Source organism: Marmota monax, unplaced genomic scaffold (assembly GCF_021218885.2).
Source record: "Marmota monax isolate L192 unplaced genomic scaffold, Marmota_monax_Labrador192_F-V1.1 WCK01_AAM20220418_F8-fsc00185, whole genome shotgun sequence".
NCBI classification, from domain to species: domain Eukaryota; kingdom Metazoa; phylum Chordata; class Mammalia; order Rodentia; family Sciuridae; genus Marmota; species Marmota monax.
The window spans coordinates 465726-491837 of NW_026693278.1; the positions used below are offsets into that span (position 1 = coordinate 465726).

Here is a 26112-nt window from a genome sequence, read left to right on the forward strand (position 1 = left end):
TCTCGCCCACTGCTGGCGCCGGACTCGCCGCCCGCCTCTCTGGGAGGAGGTGGAACAAAGAAGCTCCGCCTCCCTCCCCCTCCCCTACTCTCCGCGTTACTCACTCGGCCCGAACCCGAGGGAGTCCCAGGTCTTTCAATTGGTGGAACGTCAGAGAGACGACGATCCTGATTGGTCAGAACCCAGGAGGTGGAGCTGACAGAGAGAAACCGGGAATTGAACGGTGAAACGGAAAGTCTGTCAGACACCGAGTCCCGCCTTCTGAGATTGGCGGGTAACCTAGCAACGCAGGGACCACGGAGACAACAGTGCGTGGAGAAACCTGGAGCCCTCGGAGAAGGTGAGTAACCGGGCGGGGAAGCGTCCGCCGGGAGAAGGGTGGAGTGAGCTCTCGTCCAGCCTCCTTTGGCCCCCATAGAAATCGGCAGCCCCATCCCAGCTTCAGTATCTTTCTCCCAGCCCCTGCCCCAGTCTGGACCTCCCTCTCGGTGCCTGCGAGGACCACAGGGCATCTTCTGGGACCTGCCCCTACTCTGCCCCTTCCACCTGTCCCTTGCAAGGCCCTCGTCCCCAGACCCGAATACCAGTCGATAGGAGGCGCATCACACTGAACTTACTTCAAGTCAAACGTAGATGGAGGTCTTAAGGGGGTACTTTTTAAGTCTGGCATCATCCCACCTAAGGACGTCACGTCCCCGAATGAGCATGCAAGGAAGGCATCTCGTTGGAGAGAGTGCTTAAATCAGAGTATTTTGGGGGCTGGAGGTATATATAACTCAGTCAGCGGCAGAGTGCTTGCCTAGCATGTAGGAGGCCCTGGGTTCAATCCCCAGTACCACACATCCCCTTAAAAAAAAAAAGTATTTTGATTATACAATTTATGTCTTTTGTATTTTGCAATCCTCCTGCCTCAGCCTCTCCAGCTCATACATTCTTAAGACAAAGAGTTGCTTGTAAGGATTAAATGAGATAAGGCTATAAAGAAGTTGGCATGGGCAACATAGTAAGTGCTCAGCAAATAGTGGCAACCGGTTTTTTTCCCCTAAAATACATCTGGACTTAACTCTCCCGGCTTAAAAAAGATCTGAGGAAATTCTCCTGGTCCCTACCTTAAATATTCAGGTATCTACTGAGTGCCTACTATGGGTGCTGGGGGTAGAGCAATCAATTTAAAAAGCTCCATTGCTCCCTTCATGGAGCACAGTCTAATATGGGAGATAGTCAATAATGAAACAGTGTAGTATGAATGGAGAGTAAAGAAGTGGAAAAATTCCCTCCTCAAAATGCAACTATATAGTCCATTCATGGATGGATGGTTAAACACACTGTGGTATATCCACATAGTGGAATATTATTCAGCCATGAGACAGAATAAAATTCAGAAATATGCTACAACATGGGTGAAACATGAAGATATGCTATGTGAAAGGAAGTCAGACACCAAATGACAAATTTTATATGATTTCACTGATATAGAGTGTATATAATATATATACACACACACATAGAGACAGAAAGTGGAACAGTGAGGAGTGGACAGTGGTGGTGTTTGCACATAAATATGAATGCAACAATCTTAATGCCCCTGAACTGTACCCTTACAGATTGTTAAAAGGGTAAACTTTGCTATGTTTATTTTACCTGAATTAAAAAAAAAAAAAAAAAACTATGAAGCTGAATAAAACTTCCCACTGCGCCTTCAGCACTCTGAAGACTGACCAAGGGCCTAGGACACGCTGGCGTGTTCATGAACCCCACTGAAACTGAGCTGGTGGTACTTACCTAGGCCTTCTCTGAACGCCCCCACCCCAAGCTCTGGCATGAGAGTTCCATGAGGGCTGGCGGCCCGTGACAACCAGCAGCGTCCCTGTCACTGCCTCCTGGGTCTCCCTTGATGTAGAGCCTGACTGGCTAAAGTGGCACTCTGTATCAAAGAGGGCCAGTGGCTCCCACGGTCCAAGGTTTAGTCCTAGCTGGGCAAATGCTGGGCAGCAGACTTGGAGTTTGGGAACTGAGACGGCCATGGGCCTTAATAAGGCCAGCCACATACACAGCCCTGGCCAGCGGAGCCTGTGTAGACTCGCAGACGAGAGGCCAGTGGGCCCAGAAGGAGCTAAAGTTCAGGGTGGACTTGAAGATTGCATCTGCAGCTGAGAATGGAAGACTTACAGATTCAAAGTATTTAAGCACAAACTCTTACCAGTTTGGGGCTGAATTTTAAACTATAAGATACAGGACCACAGAAGAAGTCAAGTTTAAAAAGGAAGGAAAACGCCAGGCGCGGTGGCACACACCTGTGATCCCAGCGGCTCAGGAGGCTGAGGCAGGAGGATCACCAGTTCAAAGCCAGCCTCAGCAACAGCGAGGCGCTAAGCAACTCAGTGAGACCCTGTCTCTAAATAAAATTCTAAATAAAATACAAAATAGGGCTGAGGGTGTGGTTCAGTGGTTGAGTGCCTCTGGGCTCCATCCCCAGTACCCAAAAAAAGGAAGGAAAAAATTAAGCGGAGTTGCACATTTAGAGGACACTGACTTGACAGATTTAGTGCAGGGAGTGACTGAGCCAACTCGCAAGCAAAACAAGAGCAACTGTCAACAGGGGAAAAAATTAGAATCACAGTTGCTACAATTATTGTCTGAAATTTCCAGCGTTCAACAAATAGTTGTGAGATGAGCAAAGAAAGAAGAAATGCAAGCATACTCCAGAGCAGGGGAGGACAGAAACTATCTGTCTCCAGATGTCTGATTTATAGACAAAGACTTCAAAGCAGCTATTTTAAATACATTCAAAAGAAACCAGGCTTAAATTAAAAGAAGGCATGGAAACAAGGACTCATCAAATAGAAAATACCAGCATATTTTTCTCATGTTATCTCTTCACTAAAAAAATAAAAGATTGTACAAAGCAGTATTTATAGCATGATGCTGTTAGATGTATAAAAAACGATATGATATTTGTGACAATAACTGGACAAAACTGGACTGGGGATGTGGCTCAGGAACAGAGCCCTTGCCTGGCGTGCATGAGGTTCCATCCCCGACACCGGAAAGAGTTTTAAAGACAAAAATAAAGAAAGAGGAAGAAGAATCACTGCACCAACATTCTTTATATTACCAAAGTTAAGCTATTATTATTCTAAAATAGACTGATAAATTAAGATGCACATTATAATCCCTAGATCAACCCCTAAAACTAAAAAAAATAGCCAGGTGCATACCTATAATCCCAGCTGCTCAGGAGGCTAAGGCAGGAGCGTCCCAAGTTCAAGCTGACCAGGGCAATGTAGCAAGACCCCTACCTCCAAACTGTGAAAAGGCTGTAGATGGAGCTCAGGGGTAGAAATTAAGGGGGTCCAGTCCCCAGTACTGGGAAAGCAGAAACAGGAAAACCTCAAAAAATATCTTTAAAAAGACAGGAATTTTAAAAATGCACTAAATACTTATTTAATGTAATAAAAGGCAACTTAGCAGGGAAACAAGACTATATATATGAGAGGTATAAAAAAACAATAGAATGAGGTGGAGAGCCAGCAGATATGAATAACTGCATGTAAATAGATAAATGGAAATGATAAAAACGTTGATCTAAAGGTGGGGATGGACAGGCATACCTTAGATTTGAAAGATACACATAGTTTGAAAGCAAACCACTCAAGGTGCCGCAGCTACAGCTACGATACTATCAAACAAAACTAAGACAAGAGATATTATTAAAGCTGGGGTTGTGGCTCGGTGGTTGAGCACTTGCCTAGCATGTGTGAGGCACTGGGTTTGATTCTCGGCACTGCATAAAAATAAATAAAATAGAGTCCATTGACAGCTAAGAAAATATTTTTTTTAAAAAGAGAGAGATTATTAACCCAGTGAAGAACACTTAATATTGACAGGAGGGTCAATACACCATGAAACTGCAGCTAGGCTGACCTAGAAAATTAGAGAGTATACAAATTACCCAAATTAGGATGACAGAAATTTGGGCTGGAGCTGAAGCTCACTGGTAGAATGTGTGTCTAGCATGTGTGAGGCCCTGGGTTCCATCCCCAGTACCAAAAGAGAGAAAAGAAAAAAAGAAAAGGTTTACAGAAATAAGAGGTTTTATTTTATTTTAATTTTGCACATGCTTGGCGAACACTGAGCTGCATCCCCAGCCCTTTTTATTTGCTTTTGAGACATGGTCTCACTAAGTTGCCCAGTCTGGCCTCTAACTTGTGATCCTCCTGCCTCAGCGTCCAGAGTCACTGGGATTATAGCCACACGTCACCATGCCCGGTGTCTTACAGAAATTAAAATTATAAAAGAATAGTATGGACAACTTTATACCCAAAAATAAGACAAATGAAGTAAACGAATTATTTAAAATGACTCAAGAAGAAAGAGAAAATTTGAATAGACTTGTAACAAGAAATTGAGTTAGAAATTTAAAATCTTCCTTCAAATTAAAGCCCAGGACTAGGGGTCTTCACTTTGAATTCCATCAAATACATAAAGACGAAATCATACTAATCCTACCCAAACTCTTTTAGAAAAGAGAGGCAGAGGAAATACTTCCCTTTGTCCTGCCCAAGCTGGTTTTCCCAAGGCCGAGGCAAGGAAGAGATATTATGGGCAAAGGAGCTATGCAGCCAGGGGTCAGCAGACCAGGGGCCACGGACCAAGTCTGGCTTGTCACCTCTTTTGTAAATAATGTTTTATTGGAACATGACAACCAACTTATTTACCTATTATTTATGCCTGCCTTTGCCCAAGCAGTAGAAGAGGCTACAGTAGGCACAAAGCCAAAACATTTCCTACTTGACCCTCTATAGAAAGAAAAAATTTACCAAGCCCCGTTACATGCCAGTGTCCCTCAAGAAAATACATGCAAAATATTAGCAAATCAAATCCAGCAACACATAAAAAGGATCATACACCATGACCAAGTGAGCTTGTTCCAGAAACGCAAGATCAAACCCCTGAAGAGCAGTTAATCAGCATGTTAATAGAATCAGCAGAGAAGCTGGAGCTCTCTCTCCAGTACTGCTGGTAAGGACATCAAAAGGCACAACCCATCCGAATTATGGTCTGGCACTTTCTTTAAAAGTTAAACGTAAACCAGGCAAGGTGGTGCACACCTGTCATCCCAGCAGCTCAGGAGGCTGAGGCAGGAGGATCGTGAGTTCAAAGCCAGCCTCACCAACTTAGTGAGGCCCTAAGCAACCCATGCCAGAGAAATGGGCCTCATCCTGTGCTCTGTCCTCACCTTCTTCCTCTGCTTACCTTCAGAATCACTGCCTTGTCCCTGTTGAGGCACCTTCGCTTTTCCCGCGGCCCATGGTGACAGCCTTCTCAGCCCAGTCCCCCTGCTGTCTTGCACCTACCAACCTTTCCACCACACCTAGGCCCAGGCGGCGTATCTGACCAGGCCACTCACTTGGGGCCTAAAACTCTTTGGGTCTCTTAGCCTCTTCCTCTGGAGCAGGAAGGGAAGCAGCCATGCTGACTCCTCTAACTCAGCTGAACCAGACGCCTACTCCCTGTCCACCTGGATGGGGGTCAAGAGGAAGTAAGAAGCAGAACCGGTGTAACCACCAGGCCAGGCCGGAAGGCCAAGCAGTGACAGTGCGGTGCCATCGGGAGGTGGAGAGGACGCTTCTCCAGGTCACTGTTCTGTCATGCCCCACCTGAATGTGTCCAAGGCAAGAATCAAACCCAGCATTCCCTCTGCCAGACGCACCCTCTGTCTGGAGCCCAAACAGTCTTGGGCTGAAGGCAGCCTTAATCGAGGTTGTGGAGGCAGAGCCTCCCTGCCTCCAGGCTGACTGGCCACCCCAGAGCACCCAGCCAGGACTCTGGTTCAGCCAGGCATTCCTGCAGGGACACATTCCAGGCAGATGTCATCCGGGTAAATGCCAGGCTTTCAGCTTGGGGTTTATCCTCTGTCCCAGCAAGAACTTAATTAAAGGGCTGAGTCTGCCCCGCTTGCTCAATTGCTAAATTCCCACGCATGTCCCTCTGTGCCCAGGAGAAGGGCTCAGGGCAGTGAGGCCAAGGCACCACTGGTCTTTGCCTCACTGAGGGGTAATGACCCCTCACGGTGAAGAGGGCCTGAGGCTTTATGTCGTGAGGGGGCAAAATTGCAACGTATGCAGTCGAGGGGAGAAATAAAGAATGTCCATGCACTTCTGCCCCTTTCAGTGCTTTATTCACTCAAATTACTCCATACAGTTTCACTCTATAGGTTCTTAATCAAGAAAACGACAATCCTTAAGGCTGGGCACTGCAATAGACATAATCAATCCACAGCAAACAATTCTAGATGAATTCTAAGCCCTGCAAAACACACTTAATCACCATAGGCTAATGACAGACATTTCCTCCATGTGCTAAGTTCAAAAGTCTCAAGCCTTAGGCTTTATGTCCAGCAGATGCACACTCACTCAGACCACAGTGACCAGGTCTGGAACCAAGGCAGGCTTTTCCTGGCATGGATTGGATGACCGGTTGAGGAGGGGGTCGTAGGGAGAATTTGCTGCTCTCACCAAGGTCCAGATGAGGTGGTAGAGTTTGAGAGTGGTGAGGATCACACAGAGGCTCAAGAAACAATGACAAGTGATGGGATGTCGGGTCCTCATCAGGCTCTTCAGCTCGAGTGCTGCCTTGATTTGGCTGGCTGAATCCCTGTTCATGTGCTCTAATATTTATACTAAATTTGGGGGGTTTTTGACCCCCCTTTCAATTCTTATCAGCTACCACCAGATTTCTCAGTGACATCATTTACCCTGGGGTCAGAAACATCTGGTCTGGTGGTCTCCACCCTGATCTTTCCCTCTGATCAGGCCAGGACAGCCTGCCAGGGGCTTCACTCTGTTTATCAGGGTGACGGGAAGTGACTTGTTTGAGGTCATACTGGAGGGCTCTGTGGGTGTGCCTGGGGAGATTGCAGGTTTCAAATTGGAGTTTTTAAAATGGAGTTGCTTAGGCCCAGGCCTAAGGCCATCCTCACACTTTACCCAGCTTCCCGTCTCTTCCCTCTTCCCTCCTCTACCCAGCCCCCTTTTGATGTGCCTGGGACAGGTGGTACCTCCCATTCTCCTAGAGATAAGGAACTTCCCAGGGTTGTTCCAAGAGCCTCTAGCACGTAGGGTAGCACCCCGCTCTCCTAACACCCAGCAGGTAAGCCCGGCCCTCCTTCTAGAGGATGGTGACTTTAGATGGACAGAGAGCAGCCCTGGGCTACATGGGCTAAACCTGGGCAGAGACTGGCCTCTGGGTGGGGCCGGGAGTGGGCTAAGGGAGACCATGGTTTCTAGACCAGCGTTCTCAACTAGGGCAGCGTCCGCCCCCTCTGCTCCCACCTGGGACATTTCATTTGGCAATATCTGGAGACATTTTGTCTCTAGCTGGTCAGAACCAGATAATGCTGTTGGCATCAAATGGGTGGAGGTCGAAGATGCCAGCAAACTCGCTGACGTCAGAGGAAAGCCCCAGAGCCACAGCTGTCAGCCCCGTCCCCAGTAGTGCAGAGCCAGGAGCCCGCTCCCGGCTGAGGCTGTCGTGGAAGGGAAACGTCACACGTGCACGCGCACACACACACTCACCCTTTCCCTTCAGGCCCCAGTTAATGGAACAGAAATTACAAAATGAAGAAAATCAACAACATTTGAAATACAGAAATATAGAGCATGGAGAAAAGTTTGACCTTAGCTTTCAGATTCTAGCAGCTGGTGACATCCAATGGCCAGTCAAATGCCCTCACCATGGGGACTCGCAAACATTTTTTTTAAATCCACAAACCAGACAAAGAAACGTGTTTCCCTTCCCAACCTAGCACGTTTATTACCAGAGTGTCAGGCTGAGGTGTCACTCAGTGGTAGAGTGTGCTGGCCGCAGTGTGGCCCTGGGTTCGAGCCCCAGCACACACACGATGAGACGAGACCCACTGCACTCACTTCATGAGGCACAGCTGACATTTTCTACGTCGTTGACTTGAATGCTGGTTCCAACTGGTGAACTGATCTCACTGCCCCCTCAGGAGTTGCAACCCTAAGACTGTATTTTTTAGAGCAGTTTTAGGGTCACCGTGAAATTCAGAGATTTCCCAAGTCCCCACCCTCAGCATCGGCCAGTGGGGAGCACCTGTGACACGTGGCCCACCTACACTGACACCACTGTCACCCAGGCCCGGGGTTTGGGTTAGGGCTCATTTGCAGTGTCATACAGTGCGTGGGTTTGCACACAGGTACAGTGACTTGTGCCCTCCATCACAGCACGTTTACATAGTATTCACTACCCTAAAACTCCCCGGCTCTGTCTGTTCACCTCTTTCTCCCCAACACCCTGGCCTCCACTGGTCTGGTACCAGGGATTGAACCCAGGGGCACTTGACCCCTGAGCCCCATCCCCAGCCCTATCTTGTATTTTATTTAGAGACAGGGTCTCACTGAGGTGCTTAGGGCCTTGCTTTTTTGCCAAGGCTGACTTTGGACTTTCTATCCTCCTGCCTCAGCCTCCTGGGCCTCTGGGATTACAGGTGTGCACCCAGGTCCACTGGTGTTTTTACTGGCTCCTAGCTGCTCCTTTTCCAGAATGTCGTATGTTGGAGTCATCCAGCATGGGGCCTTTCTAGATTGGCTTCTCTTCCCTAATATATGCATGCAATATTCCTCCTAAGTCCTTTGGTGGCTTGCTGGCTCCTGTCTTTTTAGTGCTGAAATAACATCCCCTTGTCTGGAGATGCCACAGCTTGTTCGTCCACTCCCCTCCTGAAGGACATCTTGGTTGTTTTCAAGTTCTGGAAGTTACAAAGAGAGCTGCTGTAAACATCTGTGGCAGGGGCTGGGGATGTGGCTCAAGCGGTAGCGCGCTCGCCTGGCATGCGTGCGGCCCGGGTTCGATCCTCAGCACCACATACAAACAAAGATGTGTCTGCCGAAAGCTAAAAAATAAATATTAAAAAAAAAACAATCTCTCTCTCTCTCTCTCTCTCTCTCTCTCTCTCTCTCTCTCTCCCTCTCTCTCTCCCCGTCTCTCTCTTTAAAAAAAAAAATCTGTGGCAGTGGGGAGCGGTGGATAAGCAGGCAGAAGTTTCAACTCGGGGTAAATAACAAGTAGGGCAATTGCTGGATTGAATGCGAACAGCATGCTGAGTTTTGTAAAAAATGACATCAAACAACCTTGCAAAGTGGCTGCCTGCTCTGCACATCCTCCAGGGAGGATGGCGTTCCTGCCCCCGTTCTCCCAGACCTGGTGCCCTGCAGTGTCCTGGCTTTGCATCTGTGTGTGTGTTGAACCCGGGCCTTGCAGGCGCTAGGCAAGGCAAGCTCCCCACCACTGAGCCACACCCCAGCCCTGGGGCCATTCTTCTAGGTGTATAGTGGCTATTTTTTCAAGTGGAGAAAGTTTATTTTAGAAATCTCTAAACTTGGGGCTGGGGCTGGGGCTCAGTGGTAGGGTGCCTGCCGGGCACGTGTGGGACACTGGGTTCGATCCTCAGCACCACGTAAAAACAAATAAAGATATTGTGTCCAACTACAACTAAAAAAATATTAAAAGAAAAAAAAAGAAATCTCTAAACTCACTACTAGGAATTTCTTTCTGAAATAACCAAAATTATGTCGTCTACGGGTCTAGTTAACCAGAAATGAACATTTGTAAAGGCCACTATAACCAAAAGAGGGGTTAACCGCCCTGATTGGAAGGTGGAGGAGATGGGGTCCTGGCCAGTGGCTGGAGGGAGCCCGGCCCTTCTCCACCTCCAACAAAAACGCAGCAGGAATGTAGAAATCAGCCAAATTAAAAATAGAAATAGTATAAAGGAGCCACCGAGGTTCCGTTTAGGCTCTTTGTAAACCTTCCTGCTCCAGAACATTATTTTGAGGAAAAGTACATCTTCTATTTTAAGAAGGCCTCAGGGCTGATACTGGATGTTATCTTGTAAAGTAGCAATAAAGTCACACAGGATTCCCTGTCACACAGTCCTGTCAAGGGGGCTCCTCCCTGTCCCCACTTACAGCAGAGGGAGCCAGAGCCTGGCCAGGTGGGGCATCTTTCCCAAGCCACAGCTGGAAAGTTGGAGCCTTGGGACCGAACCCCAAACTAGTCTTCTCCAGGGGGCTCTTGTTTTTCTCTTCTACTGCCGAGGTGAAGAAGAAGCCGGAAGCTCAGCCGAACGTGCCCAGGCCTTCGCTGTGGTCAGGGGCGTGAAGCTCTGACGTTACAACCAAACTGCTCTGGAGGCCCTGGAGCCAGGGCCATCGGCCACCCCGACAGAGGAGCCCCATCTCCAGTGCTCTAGCACTCAGTGTCCCCCGCCACCCGGGCACCTTTGGCCAACCACTGCCGTCCATAAAACCTGGGCCCTCAAAAGGGACAAGAGAGGTACTGTAATGGCTCAAAAGTGGCAGTAGAAAAACATATCCTCCTAAACTATGAAAAAGAAAAAAACAATTAGATTTAGATCTTTTTTTATTCTAGAATTCTCAGCCCTGAGCATGGGGATAAGAGACAACCCATAGTCGAACCTTGGCTCACAGCTTTCACTGCTAAAATGTGACTGTTTCCTGGCTCTAACTGGGGACATAACAGGTTCTGTGAAGTAACAGTCCCCTGTGGTGCTTGCATCTCCCTGCAAAGAAGCAGGCCTGTTGGTAAATGTGGACTTGCCGTCTCTTCGTTCATTCAACAGCCGTGTTTATTGAGCATCTACTTGGCAGGAGTTGCTTGGGATTGTGGTTTTCCTTGCTTCCCTCCCTGTACGGCCCCTGGCTTTCCCCGGCCTGGGCCAGGAAGGCTCGGGTAGAGCACAAACAGCTCTCTAAGGCCAGTGTGTTGGCAGGCTGCGGGGGCTTCCTGACGCCAACAGGAAACCCTGCATCCTCAAGGCGAGCTTCTACCCAGCCACTAGCAGGTAGATTTGGAGGTAAGTGTCCAGGAGTCCCATTCCTGAGTCATAAGCAGAGTCCTGAGTCGTGAGTCATCAGCAGAACATGGGGAGTAAGACAGGCAGGTAGTGGGAACTGTTCTGCTAAGGAAAGCCCAGAGCTGTCAAGAGTCCACAGAACCAGCGGTGCACGTCGGGAATCCATGACCCAGCTTGGTTCAGCCTGCCATGGTGCAGAAATCACAAAGTTTTCATTAAGGTAGAAAATAAGAGCAAAGACCATGAGCTTCAACTCGTGAGAACTGCTGTCTCTGCCACCGTACCCCAGCCATGGGCCACCCTAGGTCACCCTCCTAGCACTCTCACGTGGAAGCTGAACGTGGCCTTTGTACTGTCCAGCCACAGGAAGGAAGATGGAACGGGGCCAGGAAGCTGCAGCCAAAACCCAGTGAGGAAACCCTTCAGTTGCCCAGGAGCGCACATGCTGGGGATTCTCAATGGGAAGTGCCACTAAGGGAGGGTTTCTTTACTTGGTTCTATTAGTTCAAGTTTCTCCCTTTCTTTGGTATTGGAAATTTGAACCCAGGAGTGGTTAACCACTGAGCCACACCCCCAGCCCTTTTTTATATTTTTTTTAGAGACAGGTCTCTCTGAGATGCTTAGGGCCTCCCTTCATTACTGAGGCTGGCTTTGAACTCAAGACTCTCCTGTCTCAGTCTCCCCATGCTGCTGGGATTATAGGCATGTAATATCTGTCACCATGCCCAGCTTTATTTGGTATTTTGAGGCATGTTCTTGATAAATTGCTGAGAGTGTTACAAAGGTGCTGAGGCTGAGCCAGGAGTGGTATCACTCACCTGTAATCCCAGCAACTCAGGGAGGCTGAGGCAAGAGGATTGCAAGTTCAAAGCCAGCCTCAGCAACGGCAAGGCACTAAGCAACTCAGTGAGACCCTGTCTCTAAATACAATACAAAATAGAGCTGGAGATGTGGCTCAGTGGTCGAGTGCCCGTGAGTTCAATCCCAAAAACCAAACCAAACAAACAAAAAAAATAACAAAGTTGCCGAGACTGGCCTTGAACTTGTAATTCTCCTGCCTCAGCCTTCTGAGTCACAGAGATTATAGGTGTGAACCACTGCCACCTGGCTTCAGGTCTTGTGTGTGTGTGTGTGTGTGTGTGTGTGTATGCGCGTGCGCATGCATGCGTGCATGTGTGCTGGGGGTTGAACTCAGAGTCTCATAAATTCTGAGCATCTCCTCTATCCCTGAGCTACACCCTCAGCCCTAGGTTTCTTTCTTTTTGGGAGGTGGGGGTAGGTACTGGGGATTTAACCCAGGGGCACTTAACCACTGAGACACATCCCCAGCCCTTTCTATTTTTTATTTTTTTACTTACAGTTAGGGCCTCACTAAGTTGCTTTGGGCCTTGCTAAGTTGCTGAGGCTGGCCTCCAACATGCTTTCCTCCTGCCTCAGCCTCCCACACCACTGGAATTACAGACCTGCACCACCACACCTGGCAAAAGTGACATGTTTTCCAGTTACTATGGAGATATAAAGTTTCCTTTTTAATAAAAAGAACTTAGGAATGAAAGAATTCTTTAAAAAATTGAGTTGATCATAGTGTGGCTCTGTGTGTGAATCTGGCAGAAACCACAGCAGTGGCCTCTCAGGGAGAGAAACTCGGGTGACACTGAATGGGAACGAGCCTTCCTGGTCCCCAGCGGCCCACAGGGGGAGCAGGTGTGAGGCGCATCTCGGTCAGTTCACAAGAACTTCCAAGTGTTCTCTCGGGATTTAAACTTTTTTCTCTTTTGTTGTGGTGGTAAAATATGTAACATGAAATCTGCCATTTTAAGCACTTGAAGTATTCGATTCAGTGGAATCAATTACATACACATGGGGCTGGGGATGTGGCTCAGTGGTAGACGGCTTGCCTACGTGTGTGAGGCACTGGGTTCAATCCTCAACACCACATATAAACAAATAAATGAATAAAGGTCCATCAATAACTAATAATTTTTTTAAAAAATTACATACACACGCTGTGCGACCATCAGAACCTATTTCCAAATTCTTTCATCGCCCCCAGGAATCTGCGCCCCGTAAATGCTAACCCCCCTCTTGCCCTGCAGCACCTCCCACACCCTGGCTCGATTCCCTTCCTGACGGTCACACCGTGGGATCAGGCCCTGGTGTCCCTGTGGCCAGACAGGTCTCCGCCTCGGGGGCTCAAGCTGTCCTCCTGCGCCTGCCTCCTGAGTGGCTAGGACTGTAAGGGCCAGCGATCTCCAGCTTTTCTGACATATATATATAAAATTAACATATATACTTTTTTATTTTATATAAATATAATTATTATAGTTTGTAATACATTATATTATTCTATATTTTCATTTTATTATATTTTATCTTAATATAATCATAATATATTTTGTATTATAAAATGATACAATGATTATATATGTACATATGATATTTGTCAATTTTACTTGTGGCGCGGAGGCCAGAGCAGGGCCAGAGCATGCTGGCCACCACCCTCGCTCTGAACAGGTGACTTGACTTAGCATATTTTCAAGGTCGCCCATGTCATAGCCTCGCCACTGGGTGTGAATATAGGACACTTCCTTTATCCCGTCATTTGGTGACGGACCCTTGGGTGGTTGTTCTAGTCAGCTTTTTTGCCGCTGTGACTAAAGACCCACCAGAACAGTTGTGGAGGAGGGAAGTTGGAGGGCTCCGCTCCTCGGGGCTTGAAGTGAGGCAGGACGTCAGGCAGAAGAGTGTGGCAGAGGGCAGCAGCTCCCGTGGTGACCGGGAAGCAGAGAGACCCCGCTCTCTGGATACAAAATATGCACCCATAGCCACGTCCCCAAGGCCCTCCTCCTCCAGCCTCAGCCCAGGCCCCCAGTTACCTCCCAGTGAATCCCAGGTGGGTTAATTTACTGAGTAAGTGAAGCTACAACCCAATCATTTCTCCTCCAAACCTTCTCGCACTGTCTCACTTCGAGCTTTTGGGGGACGCCCCACGTCCAAACATAACAGTGTCTCCCTCTTTGGCTTGTAACTATCGCTGCCTCCCCACGCACAGGTGCCCCTGCCTCGTCTCCAGCGCTTTTGGTGGACACCTAGGAGTGGACTTGCTCTGTCGTATGGTGATTCCAGCTGTAAGTTTTTGAGGAACCACCGAAGTTTTTTTGCACAGTGACTCTCACTTTCCAGTCTCACTGGTTGTAAATGACGTTCCAACTGCAGGACATCCTCATCCACACTTGCTATTTTCCACTTAAAAAAAAAAAACTGCAGCCTAATCCTAGTAGCTCAGGAGACTGAGGCAGCAAGATCATGAGTTCAGAGCCAGCCTCAGCAATTTAGCAAGGCCCTAAGTAACTTATGGAGACCCTGTCTCAAAATAAAATACAAAAAGGGGCTAGGGATGTGGCTCTGTAGTTTAGTGCCCCTGGGTTCAACCCCCAGTAAATAAATAAATAAAATAGGAAAACTGCAGCCATCCTGGGGAGTAGGAAGAGGTATCTGGTAGTTTGGGTTTGCATTTGCCTGGTGACTGATGGTGCTGGGCATCTTCATGGGCTTATTGCCCAGTCGTATATTTTCTTGGGAGGAATGTCTGCCGTGTGTTGTGTTGTTTGTTTTTACAGTGTGTGGGGGGCAGACCCAGGCCGCCCTGAGCCCAGGCTGCCCTTTCTCCATGTTTTAATCAGGTTGTTTTCATTGTTGGGCTTTTGGGTTCTTTGCTAGACTCTGGCTGGGGAAGCCTCATCAGGTGTGTGATTTGCAAGTCTTTTCTGCTGTTAGAGGTCATTGCTTTACTTTCTAGATAACATCACTTAATGCACAAGGACTTTAGAGTTTGGGATTCCAGTTCATCTATTTTTTCTTATGTGTCTCACTCTGTTGATGTCATATCTAGGAATCCAAAGCCAAGTCCAAGTCGTGAAGATTGACTCCCCTGTTTTCTACTGGGAGTTTTATAGTGTTTCAATACTACTTCTTTCTTTTTTAAAGAAATTTTTTAGTTATACATGGACACAATATGTTTATTTTGTTTATTAAGGCTGAGGATCGACAGCCTTAATACTGTTTCTAAACACATTCTGCCATCCTCCCACTCAGTATCAAGACCACCCCTCCCCCATTGCCATCACTTCCCTATCTCCTCCCTACTGACTCTGGAAGTCTGGCCCCTTCCCACAAAGTTCCTGCAGTCCCACGAGTGGCGACCAGCAGCCCATCACAGGAGCAGGAATGTCCCTGCCTCCCTCTACTGAGGCCATCCTGGGTTATGTTTTGTTGGTGGTACTAGGGGTTGAACCCACAGTGCTCTACCCCTGAGCCATGTCCCCAGCTCTTTTTATTTTAAGACAGGATCTCGATAGGTTGCCCAGGCTGGCCTCCAAGTTGCAATCCTCCTGCCTGAGCCTCCTGAGTCGCTGGGATTACAGAGGTGTGCCGCTGCTCCCAGCTGAGGTTGTTCACACACACACACACACACACACACACGCGCATGTATAAAATATACCTCAACCAGGAAACCTACACACACGTATGCATTATTGTTAATTATGTACATATACATACATTTATATATGCATGTGTATATGTACTTACAATAACAACAAATAAGACTAGATATGATTATGAATATATATTCATATTTCAGGTATTTTCAAATATTTTTTAGTTGTCAATAGATTTTTTACTTTATTTATTTATATGTGGTGCTGAAGATTGAACCCAGGGCCTCACACAAACCAGGCAAGTGCTCTACCACTGGGCCACCACCCCAGCCCCTACAGTTTTATTTATTTATTTATTTTTAAAAGAATATTTGACTTATTCATGAATCTTATTGAATATTTTTTTCCCTGTGGTGCCAGAGTTGAACCCAGGGCTCCTGCCCTCTGGGCAGGCACTCTCGGGGCAGGCACGCGCCCACTGAGCCCCAGCCCTGCCCTGAAGTTCTTAAATAGCTCCGATGCTCGGGAACTGAATCTTAAGCACGGCTGTTCTCGAGGTCTCTACTTGACAAGATTCACTGAAACTGGCCCAGAAATCTTATTCTACTCTGTCCACCATAGAAGTCAACATTGAAGTCAAAACACTGCTGGGCACAGGGTACACGCCTGCAATCCCAGTGACCAGGTTGCTGAGGCAGGAGGATCGTGAGTTCGAGGCCAGCCAGAGCAACTTTGTGAGCGGCTGTGTCTAAAAAACTAACTAGACTGCACGAAATACGGGCTGCGGGATGCAGGTGCCTGAGCCAGCTGGCCTAGGCTGAAATCCTGCTCGGTGGCTTACCAGCTGGAGTCCTCACGTCTCTCTGCTCCCCGTCCTCCTGGGTAAACTGGAGGTCACAGTGGCACCCACCTCTAGATTGGGGGGATTATGGGAATCCACTCACAAGGCCCGGCACGGTGGTGTACACCTGTAATCCCAGCCACTTGGGAGGCTGAGGCAGGAGGATCTCGAGTTCAAAGCCAGCCTCAACAATTTAGCGAGGTGCTAAGCACCTCAGCGAGACCCTGTCTCTAAATAAAATACAAAATAGGGCTAGGGATGTGGCTCAGTGGTCAAGTGCCCCTGAGTTCAATCCCTGGTAAAAAAAAAGAACAGCGTTGGAAAGTTCTGGAGAGTTAGCTGACACTACTGTGGAATTCCTTAACCTGAGACCCACCCCACTCCAGTCCTGTTGGTTCACCACCTCTGACTCTCTGGGTGCCACCGCTGGACTTGGAGGGTGCTGGTGGGTGTGGGGCCTTCTTCCCCTTTTTCTCTCCAAGGGGAAAAAAAAATAGATCACTTAGCTCAAGTCTTTTTTATTTTTTTCCCAAATGCTCTGAGAGCGAAAGTAATAAAATATCCAAGAGGCCCATTTAAATGAAGCCGAGGTATAATTTGCATGATAAAGATATATTTCCATTTATAAAGTTCATCAGCAGAATTAATGACAAATAAAGGGAAGATCCAATTAACGTTCCCCCGTCCATTAACCATCCTGCCTCACTCAGGGCAGGAAGCTTAAAAGGGGAGGCTGAAGTTGGAAATGATTTAAATATTAAGGCTGGTGGCATTAAAAGGGACATGAGATGATCACATTAGAATTCAAGGAAAAGAGATTCTGCAGCGATTTTGTCAGGGAGTCAGACACGATTCCCCCCAAGTCCTAGCTCCACCGGGTCTTTCTTGTCCACCCAAATGAGCTGTCAAGAGCTGACGGGCGCCGTCATAATCCAAGAAAACAAGTTTGCCCTTTAAAGCAGGGGAGGTAATTTGGCTGAAAGCAAATTGGAAACATTTCCTAGAACGTCTCACGTTTCCAGCCTCCGTCTTTTGATGTATGCCTCAGAGCTCTGGGGGACAGAGGGGAGAAGAGTGCTCCTAAGTGCTTCGTTCACATGCATTCTGCAGCCTTGGGGTGAAGGTCTGCATCCTCTGAGAACCCCAGGGCTGCCCCCAAAACTTTATCTTCAGGAAAGATCTCAGAGGAACTGAGGACATTGACTGGAGAGCAGGAAGTGGGTGGGAATCAAGGGGGTGCAGACAATGTGACATTCTTCACCTCCCTCCGCAGCTCCCGAAGAACCACCTGCTAGTCAGGGAGCCAGACATACAGCACCTTGCTGGCCTCTTTCTTCCTTGTTCTTAGTCATCACATGTGTTTTCTTTCTTTCTTTTCTGGGGTACTGGGTATTGAACTCAGGGATGCTTAACCACAGAGCCACATCCCCATCCCTATTTTGGATTTTATTTAGAGACAGGGTCTCACTGAGTTTCTTAGAACCTCACTAAGTTGCTGAGGCTGGCTTTGAACTCGCAATCCTCTTGCCTCAGCCTCCTGAGCTGCTGGGATGACAGGGACACGCCCCTGCACCCGGCTCCAGTGTTTTTCTGATTCCTTCCTCTTTCTTTACTCTTTGGTTTGGTGAATTGAAGATGAACTTCTGTGGCTTCAGACACCACTTCTTCGCCTTTGCAGCTCCAGCCCTAGGGCCTTCTGATCCTGTGTGGTCAGTGCTGGGAGTTGAATCCAGGGCCTTGCACAGAGTTGTTGCTGGTATTTTTTCAGCTAGGAGTCTTTGATCACAAGTAACAGAAACTGGCCCTGGCTAAGCAAAATGCTGAAGGAAAGGCTGAACCAGGCCTCAGAATGGACACTGGTCAGGAGGTTCTGGGGTCTTGGCAGCAGGAGCTTCAGAAACAACCTGAAGCATCAGCTCCCAGGGTTTCAGGACTCATGCTCCTAGGAGAGCCGGCTCTTTGATTGACAGCCCCACCAAGACTGCTGTGAGCTTCCTGTCACTCTGACAAGATGCTCAACAACTTCAGAAGAGGAAGGGTTTATTGGGCTTGTGTTTCTGGACTTCAGTCCAGGGCTTGTGGGCTCTGTGTGCTTGGACCTGTGGCAGAACAGGACCTCATGGTGGAAGCACTTGATGAGGAGATTGCTTGCCTCACAGTGGCCAGGAAGCAAGAGATCAGGTGCAGTGCCCATGCCTGCCATCCTAGTGACCCAGAGGGCCTAAGCAGGAGGACCACAAGTTCAAGGCCAGCCTGGGCAACTTAGTGAGGCCCTCAGGAACTTAGTGAGACCCTGTCTCAAAATAAAACATAAAAAGGGCTGGGGGTGTGGCTCCGTGGTTAAGCACCCTGGCTCAATCCCTGCACCAAAGGAAGAGTGGGAGCAGGTCCAGTCTCCCCCTCTAGGGAGACCTAGCCCCCCAGGGACCCATCTTCCTCACACCAGGCCCCACCTCCTAGGCCTCCACTCCTCCCAAGAGCACCCCAGGCTAGGGACCAAGCCGATGGCGCCTGGGCCTTGGAGACGTTTCTGCAAATCACAGCAACTGCCCACAGCACGGGGGAGTGCCTTCCCCCAGAGAGAAACCTGGTGCCGTCACTGACGTCTGGGTCAGGGAAGGCCCAGACACCACCGTCCACCCTCTGCTCCAGTTAGGCAGCCAGGACCCCGCGGTGACACAGCCTGCGTCCTCCTCCCCTCCAGAGTCCTCCACGGGTCCTGCCGTTCTCTCCCCGTCACCCAAATTCAAAACTCTTCCCCACTCTTCAAGTCCTAGTGACTTTTTAAAACATCTCTCACATCCACAGGCAGAGTAGGAAAGTGGAGAGCACAGGGTGACCCCGAGTGGACATCTCTTCCCAAGGTGAGGGCCAGGGTCTTCCGTGCTGGGTAAATGGTCAAGGTCAAGATGGAGGAAGCCCTACTTCATTGGAGCTTACTTCTTAGAATAGAGAGGAGACAGTGCACAGGTCCACCTTGGGACCCAGGTGGCGACCCTCAGCCTGGAGAGAGAGTCTGTGGGCAGAGGGGAACGGGCGAGGAGAGAAGCTGGCGGGGAGCGGGGGGTCCATCTTGGTCCTGGTACATTGGGAGGCCCGCTGACCCTGAGCCATCGCCCCTGGGTGGGTGCATCTGAACCACCGAGTCCCTGACCTGGGACTTATACCAGTCACTTACTGAGCCCTCACGCCTGGGCCTTGTGCAGGAAGGGTCCCGCCATCCTGGGAGACTCTGAGCCCACCTGGGGCTGTTCCAGGGCCAAGCCGCTGAGCCTGTGCAATGGGGGACACAGGTCAGAACTGCTCATTGCCACCTAGGTTTTTCTGAAATGGCCTTTTGAATAAGCCGTTTTATTTTGTAATAATCGTCGATTTACAGAAGCATTGCCGAGCCTGCAGGCCATGCCTGGCTCCCGGAGGCCGACGTCCTATCCAGTCAGTCCACGGTGTCACTAAGGGAACAAGGCTGCTAACTCCACCGTGGGGCTTGATTCCTCTGGTTGTCCCACTGATGTCCCTTCTCTGTTCCAGGATCCAATCCAAGATCTCATGTTGCATTTTGAATGAAACCATTTTTTAGGTTGTATTTGGAGTTACCCTTCAGTGCTCGCCGGCCCCGGCCAGCCATCTTTTAAAACCACCCCTCGAAATCCTTGGAAATGTGCTGTTCCTAGTCCTGCGTGCCCTGCGCTCCGTGGTTTGTCCTGTGCCCATCCTGCTCAGGGTCTTCACAGGGGACGCCTGCAGGCCGTGTGCCTGGCTCCCTTGTCCATGGGCTTCCCTCTGGTGTTGGTCCAGGAGCGACTCTGGTGTCTGAGCAGAGCGGGAGGAGGCAGGAAGGGGCTGCTTCCCATCCCTCCACCTCAGGCTGCAGGGCCTACGAGCCCCGCTCTCCTCCTCTGGGAGCTGATGGCTGTGGCTTGAGCTTCCCATGGTGACCCAGGTCCCCAGCTCACTCCCTCCCATTAGCAGTAGCTGGGTGGCTTCGTCTTCCTGGGGTGGCCTTGCCACTCTGTGCCACCCACGTAAATCCTTGATTAAAATCCTCACAGCAGGGTCTCTTTTCCCGATGGTGGCACTTGGCCCTGTGACTCACCTCTGTCTGGGCCCTGCACTCTGGTGGCCCAAATACCACCACAAGGTTCTGTGGGAAAGTGCCCCCTCCCCATGAGCTCCTGGGCCCCAGGGCTCAGCGTGGCACTGAACACCGCCTCCTTCCTTGCAGGACTGCAGGACACAGTAGAAGCACAAAAGCCCCTTGGCCCCCCAAAGCCTCCATCTCCTGGGGCCCACGAAGCCGGGGAGGACTGCCAGCGAGATGGCCTTGGACGCCCTCGCTGTGATCCCTCTCCACCAAGGGCCCTCCTTCAGCAAGATGCCCCTGAGGACGGAGGCGTGGCAGAAGCCAGGCAACCTGGTGAAGCCTCCGGTCCCCTCCAAGTCCAAGCTCACCACCATCGAGGCCAAGAGGATCATGTCCGTCCTGGATGAGGCCATCTACAAAGTGGAGCTGGTGACCCTGCTGTCCTACGCCATCACCCACCCAGAGGCCCTGGAGGGGATGCCCGGTGAGGGCGTGGCGGTGGCAGTGAGGGAGCACGAGGACCTCTGCCAGGTGCTGCTGGGGACCATCAGCGACCTGCAGGAGAAGGACCTGCAGCTGCAGGCGGAGGAGGAGGCGTGGTTCCAGGACTGCCTGGCGGCCGCGGCGCAACTCAAAGCCAACCTGCAGCCTCAGATGCAGAAGGTCCGCGACTCCAGCAGGGACATCCTGCGCCTGCTGCTGACCGACCCCTTGGCGGCCAGGCTGCTGCGGCTGCAGGCGCTAGGCAGGAGCCCCGAGGCACAGCGCTTCATCGAGGGCCTGGAGGAGCTGCGGGGCTTCCTGTTCGAGAGGCTCCTCACCAGCCCCATGGAGGCAAGGGACAGAGCCCAGTTCATCCAGGACATCACCAGGTGCCACCGAAGGAACCAAGAGGTCATCGGTGCTCTGGAGACGGAGCTGACCGCGAGGATGAAGAACAGGGACTCCGAGGTAAGGCGCCGAGGCTCTGGCAGGCTGGGTCCCCACTCCTCTCCTCTCCTCTCCTCCCCTAGGGGCGGGTCACAGGGCCCCCGGGAGCACGGGGGTGGGCGGGGGGCAAAGGCTCGTGAATATCAGGCTGGGAAGTGCGAGGAAGGGCAGTACGGGGTGCTAAAGGATGGAACGCGGGCGAGGCCAGAGGGGCCAGGGACCCAGAACTGGAGACCTGCAGGACAGGCGGGAGCAGACCCAGCCCGTGGCGCAGAAGAGTCAGTCGTGGGGAGCAGGGAAGCAGGGTTTGTGGCCGCCCAGCCCATGCTGCCACCGTTCCATGTGACTCTGCCTGAGAGCAGCTCGGTGCAGTGTGTGCCCATCAAACTTTTCTCACAAACACAGGTAGCCTCCTGGGTTTGGAACCCCAGGCCTCAGTTTGCTGAGCCCTGATCCAGGTGGGGACAGTGTGTGCCTAGATCCTGAGGTGGCAATATGCCTGCAGTGCTCAGAAACCCAGGGAGCCAGTGAGCAGGGAGGGGACCCAGAAGGGCCTGGAGAGAGGGCAGAGAGTGGCCCACCCCAGGGATCCTGCTACGGGCCAGGGCGGGGCAGGCGGAAGCCATGGGAAGGTCAAGAAGGGACCTCACCCACAGAGAACCACCTTCCTCAGACCAGACCACCCACACCTTGGGCTTTACATACAGTTTTCTTTCCAGGGCTTTCTATCTAGATCACCTATGAGGTGACTGCATTTTTAGCTGTAGCCAGGGCCCTCCTCTGCCCCAGCCAGCCAGAGTGGCCTGTGCCTTGGCCACGCCCGGCACAAAGAGAGGCCAGGACAGGTCCTCTGTCTCTGGGGCACAGTCTCAGTCAGATGCTCTGCACCACAGCGTCTCCGGGAGGCAGCTGGGAGGTGAGGACTCCTCCACTCCTGTCCACCATGACCAGGGGGCGAGAGAGCCAAGGCCCAAGGCAGCCGCCCCTGCCCCGCAGTCCTCACTGGGTCTGTCCCTTAAGACACCCCTTGGAGGTGTCGGAGGAGCCATATGATTACTGATTTGGAGCTAGCCCCCCACGAGGAAGCAGGGGCCCTTCTCCTGTGTCTGGCACTGAGCCTGCATGATAGGGGGTAGATATTTGGGGGTGGGAAGGGTAAGGCCCAGAGGTCCTCAGTTGGGGAAGGTAAGATGGGAGAGGCCACCATCTAGGGACAGGGCGAGGGCCACCGCCAGCTTTGTGGGTCCCGTCCAGGTGGTAGAGCCAGCATGGGATTTTCTAGCTCTGGGGTCAAATGCCATTTTTCCAGATGGGCACATGTCACTATGTCATTGAGTATCAGTGGAAAATGAGACAGTGTCAGTCAAGCATGTCATGGGGATTCTCAAGCAAAGTGCTGAGTGCCGGTCATGCTGCTCGACCTGAAACCCACACCTCGATCACGAAGCCTTGTCCCGGGACAGGCTCCCCATGTCGCCCCGCCCTGGTGTGCGCCCAGGGAGTCAGTCCTGAGCCTGCGGCCGCTGCCCCAACCCCAGGCTGCCAGCATGGGCAGGCACAGCCCTACGGTGGCCAGAGGGGACCCAGGGTGTTGAAAAGCCGCTGCAGCTGTGCACAAGAGCACTGGCCTCCCTTGCCATCAAATGTCCCTGTCCCTACCCCTCATGGGTCCAGAGCAGGACTCAGCGAGGAGGGTGGCAGGTGGCATGCCGGGCCCCAAGGGAAGGGCAGGGGTGGCGCCCGTCTTGAGCCTGCTGGTGACGGCGTGGGTGTGACTGCCACCCTCCTTCTGTGCAGGTGGAGAAGGAGAACTTTGTGATCCAAGAACTGAAAAACCACCTGCACCAGGTGCTCAAGTTCTCCGAGAGCAGCCTCCTGCGCACCAAGCAGGAGGCCGAGAAGCAGCAGAAGGCCGACTCCCGGGTGTCGCAGGCCAGGCTGGCCAAGCTCCAGCAGGAGATCCTGACCCTTCGCTCACAGTACCACAACCTGGTCATGGAGAACCGGGAGGCCGAGCAGGCGCTGAGGAAGGTGCCCGCGGGCGGGGGACACAGGGGATGCAGAGGGACCTCTTTTCTGCTTCCAGGAGCCACTGATCCTGGGCACCATGGTTCCTGCCACTCAGCACCTTGTCCTCAAGGTAGCACGCGGTAGCACGTGTCATTGCCTCAGTCCTTTTTCTGGCTGAATAACATTCTGTCATATGCCTGTGAGCTGATCCTGTAAAAGCACCTAGATCCACCCAGTGGCTTCCCCTCTCCCTTATTTGAGAATCCAAAGCTTCACGGTCACCCCTTCAGTGACACTTGGGTGTCGTCAGGGACCACTCCCATCCTGGCCACTCCGTTCTAGCCACACAGGCTCAGTGTGTCTTAAACAACTCAAGCCTGTTCCCACCTCAGGGCCTTGGCACCTGCTGCTCCCCCTGCCTAGAGTGTCCTCGGAGCCACTCCTGACAGACCACCCACTAGCTCTGTCCCTTGAGGCAAGCAAGTGAGCAGGTCTGAGCCTCGGTTTCCTCATCTGTGAAATGGAGGACGAGGCTGCCGTCGCGGCACAGCAGGCGAGGCGGGAGAACACTGCCACACAGGGGCCCGCGTGCAGTGCTCAGGGCTGTCTGGGCCGGCATTATCCCATCAAACCATGACTGTGGGCTTTTGTGGGTTTTTTTTCTAGAAAAAATATAAAGTGGAGACAGAAATCGAGAACTGGATCCAGAAGTATGACTCGGAGATGAGTGAAAAGCAGGTATTTGTCACTAAGTCTCTTTCTGGTGGCTTCCCAAGCCAGATCCTTGAGGAATAGGAGGAATGGAGGAAAGGTCCCAGGATGGTCCCCGGAGCAGCCCCGCACGTCGTCTCAAGGGCTCCTCCAGGCTGGGCAGAGAGGCCAAAGTGGGCAAGGAAAGGCCCCAGGCTGCGTAGCCAAGGGAAGCGCCTGCACCGAGGGCTGGCGGTCCCGGTGCCCCCTGGCGGCCACATCCTGTACTCCACCGCGAGAGCCCACAGACGTGTCTCCACCACAGTCACTCAGCCGGCTTCCACTGAGATGAACCAGGTGCTGGGTTCAGCAGTGAGGAAAGTCCCCACTGTCACCCGAAGGTCCCAATTTAGTGTCACTTATCAGCTGAGTGACCTGAAGCAAGGGACTTTACTTTTCTGAGCTTGTGCCTGCATCTGATCTAGAGGCAGTGGAGGGGCTTCAGTCCCCAGAGCAGGGTCTGCAGGAAGGGCCGGGGACCCATAGCCTACAGATTTGGGAATCCCCAAGCGCCCACCCACTTCTGAGGTAGGGAGGCCTGGGGAGATAACATCAGCCCATGTGGCTCAAGGCCAGCTCTGCTGTCAGAAGAACCAGGGGGCATTGTCCTTCTATCTGACTGAGTGCCCCTGGGAGGGGCGCCTTGGGGCTACAGCTCATTTCTCTAGTCCCTGTGAGGGTCCTGTGGCCGGGGTGTCGCTCAGTGGTACGGCACCTGCCCAGCATGGCTCCCTCCCCAGCCTCGAAAAGCCAACCAACCAAAAATGGCCCAATAAGGGTCGTGGGTTCCTTGTGACAGCGACCTTGCCCACCTAGCCTTGTCCTGTTACTGGAAGGAAACAGGAAGGGGGAGGGGAAGCGGAGGGCATCTGTCACAGCAGGAGGGGCCTGCCGCCTCTGACCCCCAGGAGGAGTACGAGGACCTGGACCTCATCCACAAGGAGGAGAAGCTGCAGCTGGAGGAGCTGAAGCTGAGGCACGCGGTGCTGGTGGAGGAGTTCTCCCAGATCCTGGCCGAGAGGGAGGTCAACGCCAAGAAGAGGATGGAGGCCGAGCGCGAGATGCTGCGCATGGTCAGGGCCGCCACGCTCATCCAGGCCGTGTGGAAGGGCTACCTGGTCCGCTCCATGCTCAGGTCCAAGAGGAAGAAGAGGGTCAAGGGCAAGGGCAAGGGCAAAGGCCTAAGCCAGATCAAGGGCAAAGGCCTGGGCCAGGTCAAGGGCAAGGGCCAGGGCCTGGGCAAGGAGAAGGGCAAGAGCAAGGGCAAGGAGAAGGGCAAGGAGAAGGGCAAAAAGTGAGCCCGCCCAGGCTTCGCCTGCCCCCAGGCCTCACCTCCTCCCCAGACCAGGCCAGAGGCACCAGAGTGCAGAGACCGCCATCCAGGGGGCTTTGTTTGTTTTAAATTAAAAAACATTTTTTTAAAACCACATTCAAAGGAGCATCCTACAAATGAAGCTGTCTTTATTTGGCTGTGGGCTGGGTGCTGCCTATGGGTGCCCACAGGTGCCCAGCTCTGTGTGCAGCTAGGTGTCCATCCACAGGCAACCATTCCCTCCTTCAGCCCCAGTGGGAAATGAGACCATGGACTGCAGCCCCCTGTCCCAGGCTGGAAGCTGCCAAGGCTGTGACAGACACATCACCCACCTGGGCAGAGCAGGGTGTGGGTCACAGCAATCTGCAGGGGACAGACCAGGACCAGGCAGGGCTTTGGGCTGCCCTGGCCCTGCCCTGGGATGGTCGGCTTGCCCTCCAGCCCGTGTAAGCTCATGATCCAGATGGTGCACACCTGCAGCCTCCTGGCCCCCAAGAAGTTGAATGCGCTGGGAGCTATCACCTAGCAACCTCGCTGCTTTTTTTCTAGAAAAATCTCTTCAACTCTCAGGTTTGCAGCTCCCCACCCCAGACGGTGGAGACTGCAGGTGGCCCAGTCCCGAGGCTCCCAATGGCCTCCCACACACTGTGCCCTGGTGCTGGCCACCAATCATCCCGATGGACTATGGCTAGCTTTTGGTGTAGATGACAGGAAAAACAGGCATTTCCAGCCCTTGCCTGTTAAAATGGGAAGGGGGAAGCCATTGAGAGGTGGATGTTTCAAGATAAAACAGAAGCAATCCTCTGAAAGTCCCAGGAAGTTCACAGGGCCCAAGTTTAAAAGCATGTT

At 51.6% G+C, this 26112-nt stretch overlaps 2 protein-coding genes across 2 annotated transcripts in view; one reads left to right on the plus strand and one right to left on the minus strand.

The window, feature by feature from the left end:
- Nucleotides 1-5468, minus strand: part of Tpcn1 (two pore segment channel 1) — a 56701-nt gene extending 51233 nt beyond the window's left edge. The window contains exon 1 of the mRNA XM_046456535.2: nt 5257-5468. The gene's annotated coding sequence lies outside the window, so the exon portion shown is untranslated. The remainder of the gene's footprint in view (nt 1-5256) is intronic.
- Nucleotides 217-25380, plus strand: Iqcd (IQ motif containing D). Its single transcript, XM_046456537.2, has 5 exons — nt 217-340; nt 20403-21212; nt 22989-23222; nt 23868-23939; nt 24860-25380. The coding sequence occupies exons 2-5, from the start codon at nt 20496-20498 to the stop codon at nt 25247-25249; spliced, it is 1413 nt and encodes a 470-aa protein (XP_046312493.1). The 5' UTR covers nt 217-340; nt 20403-20495; the 3' UTR covers nt 25250-25380.
- Nucleotides 25381-26112: the final 732 nt, after the last annotated feature.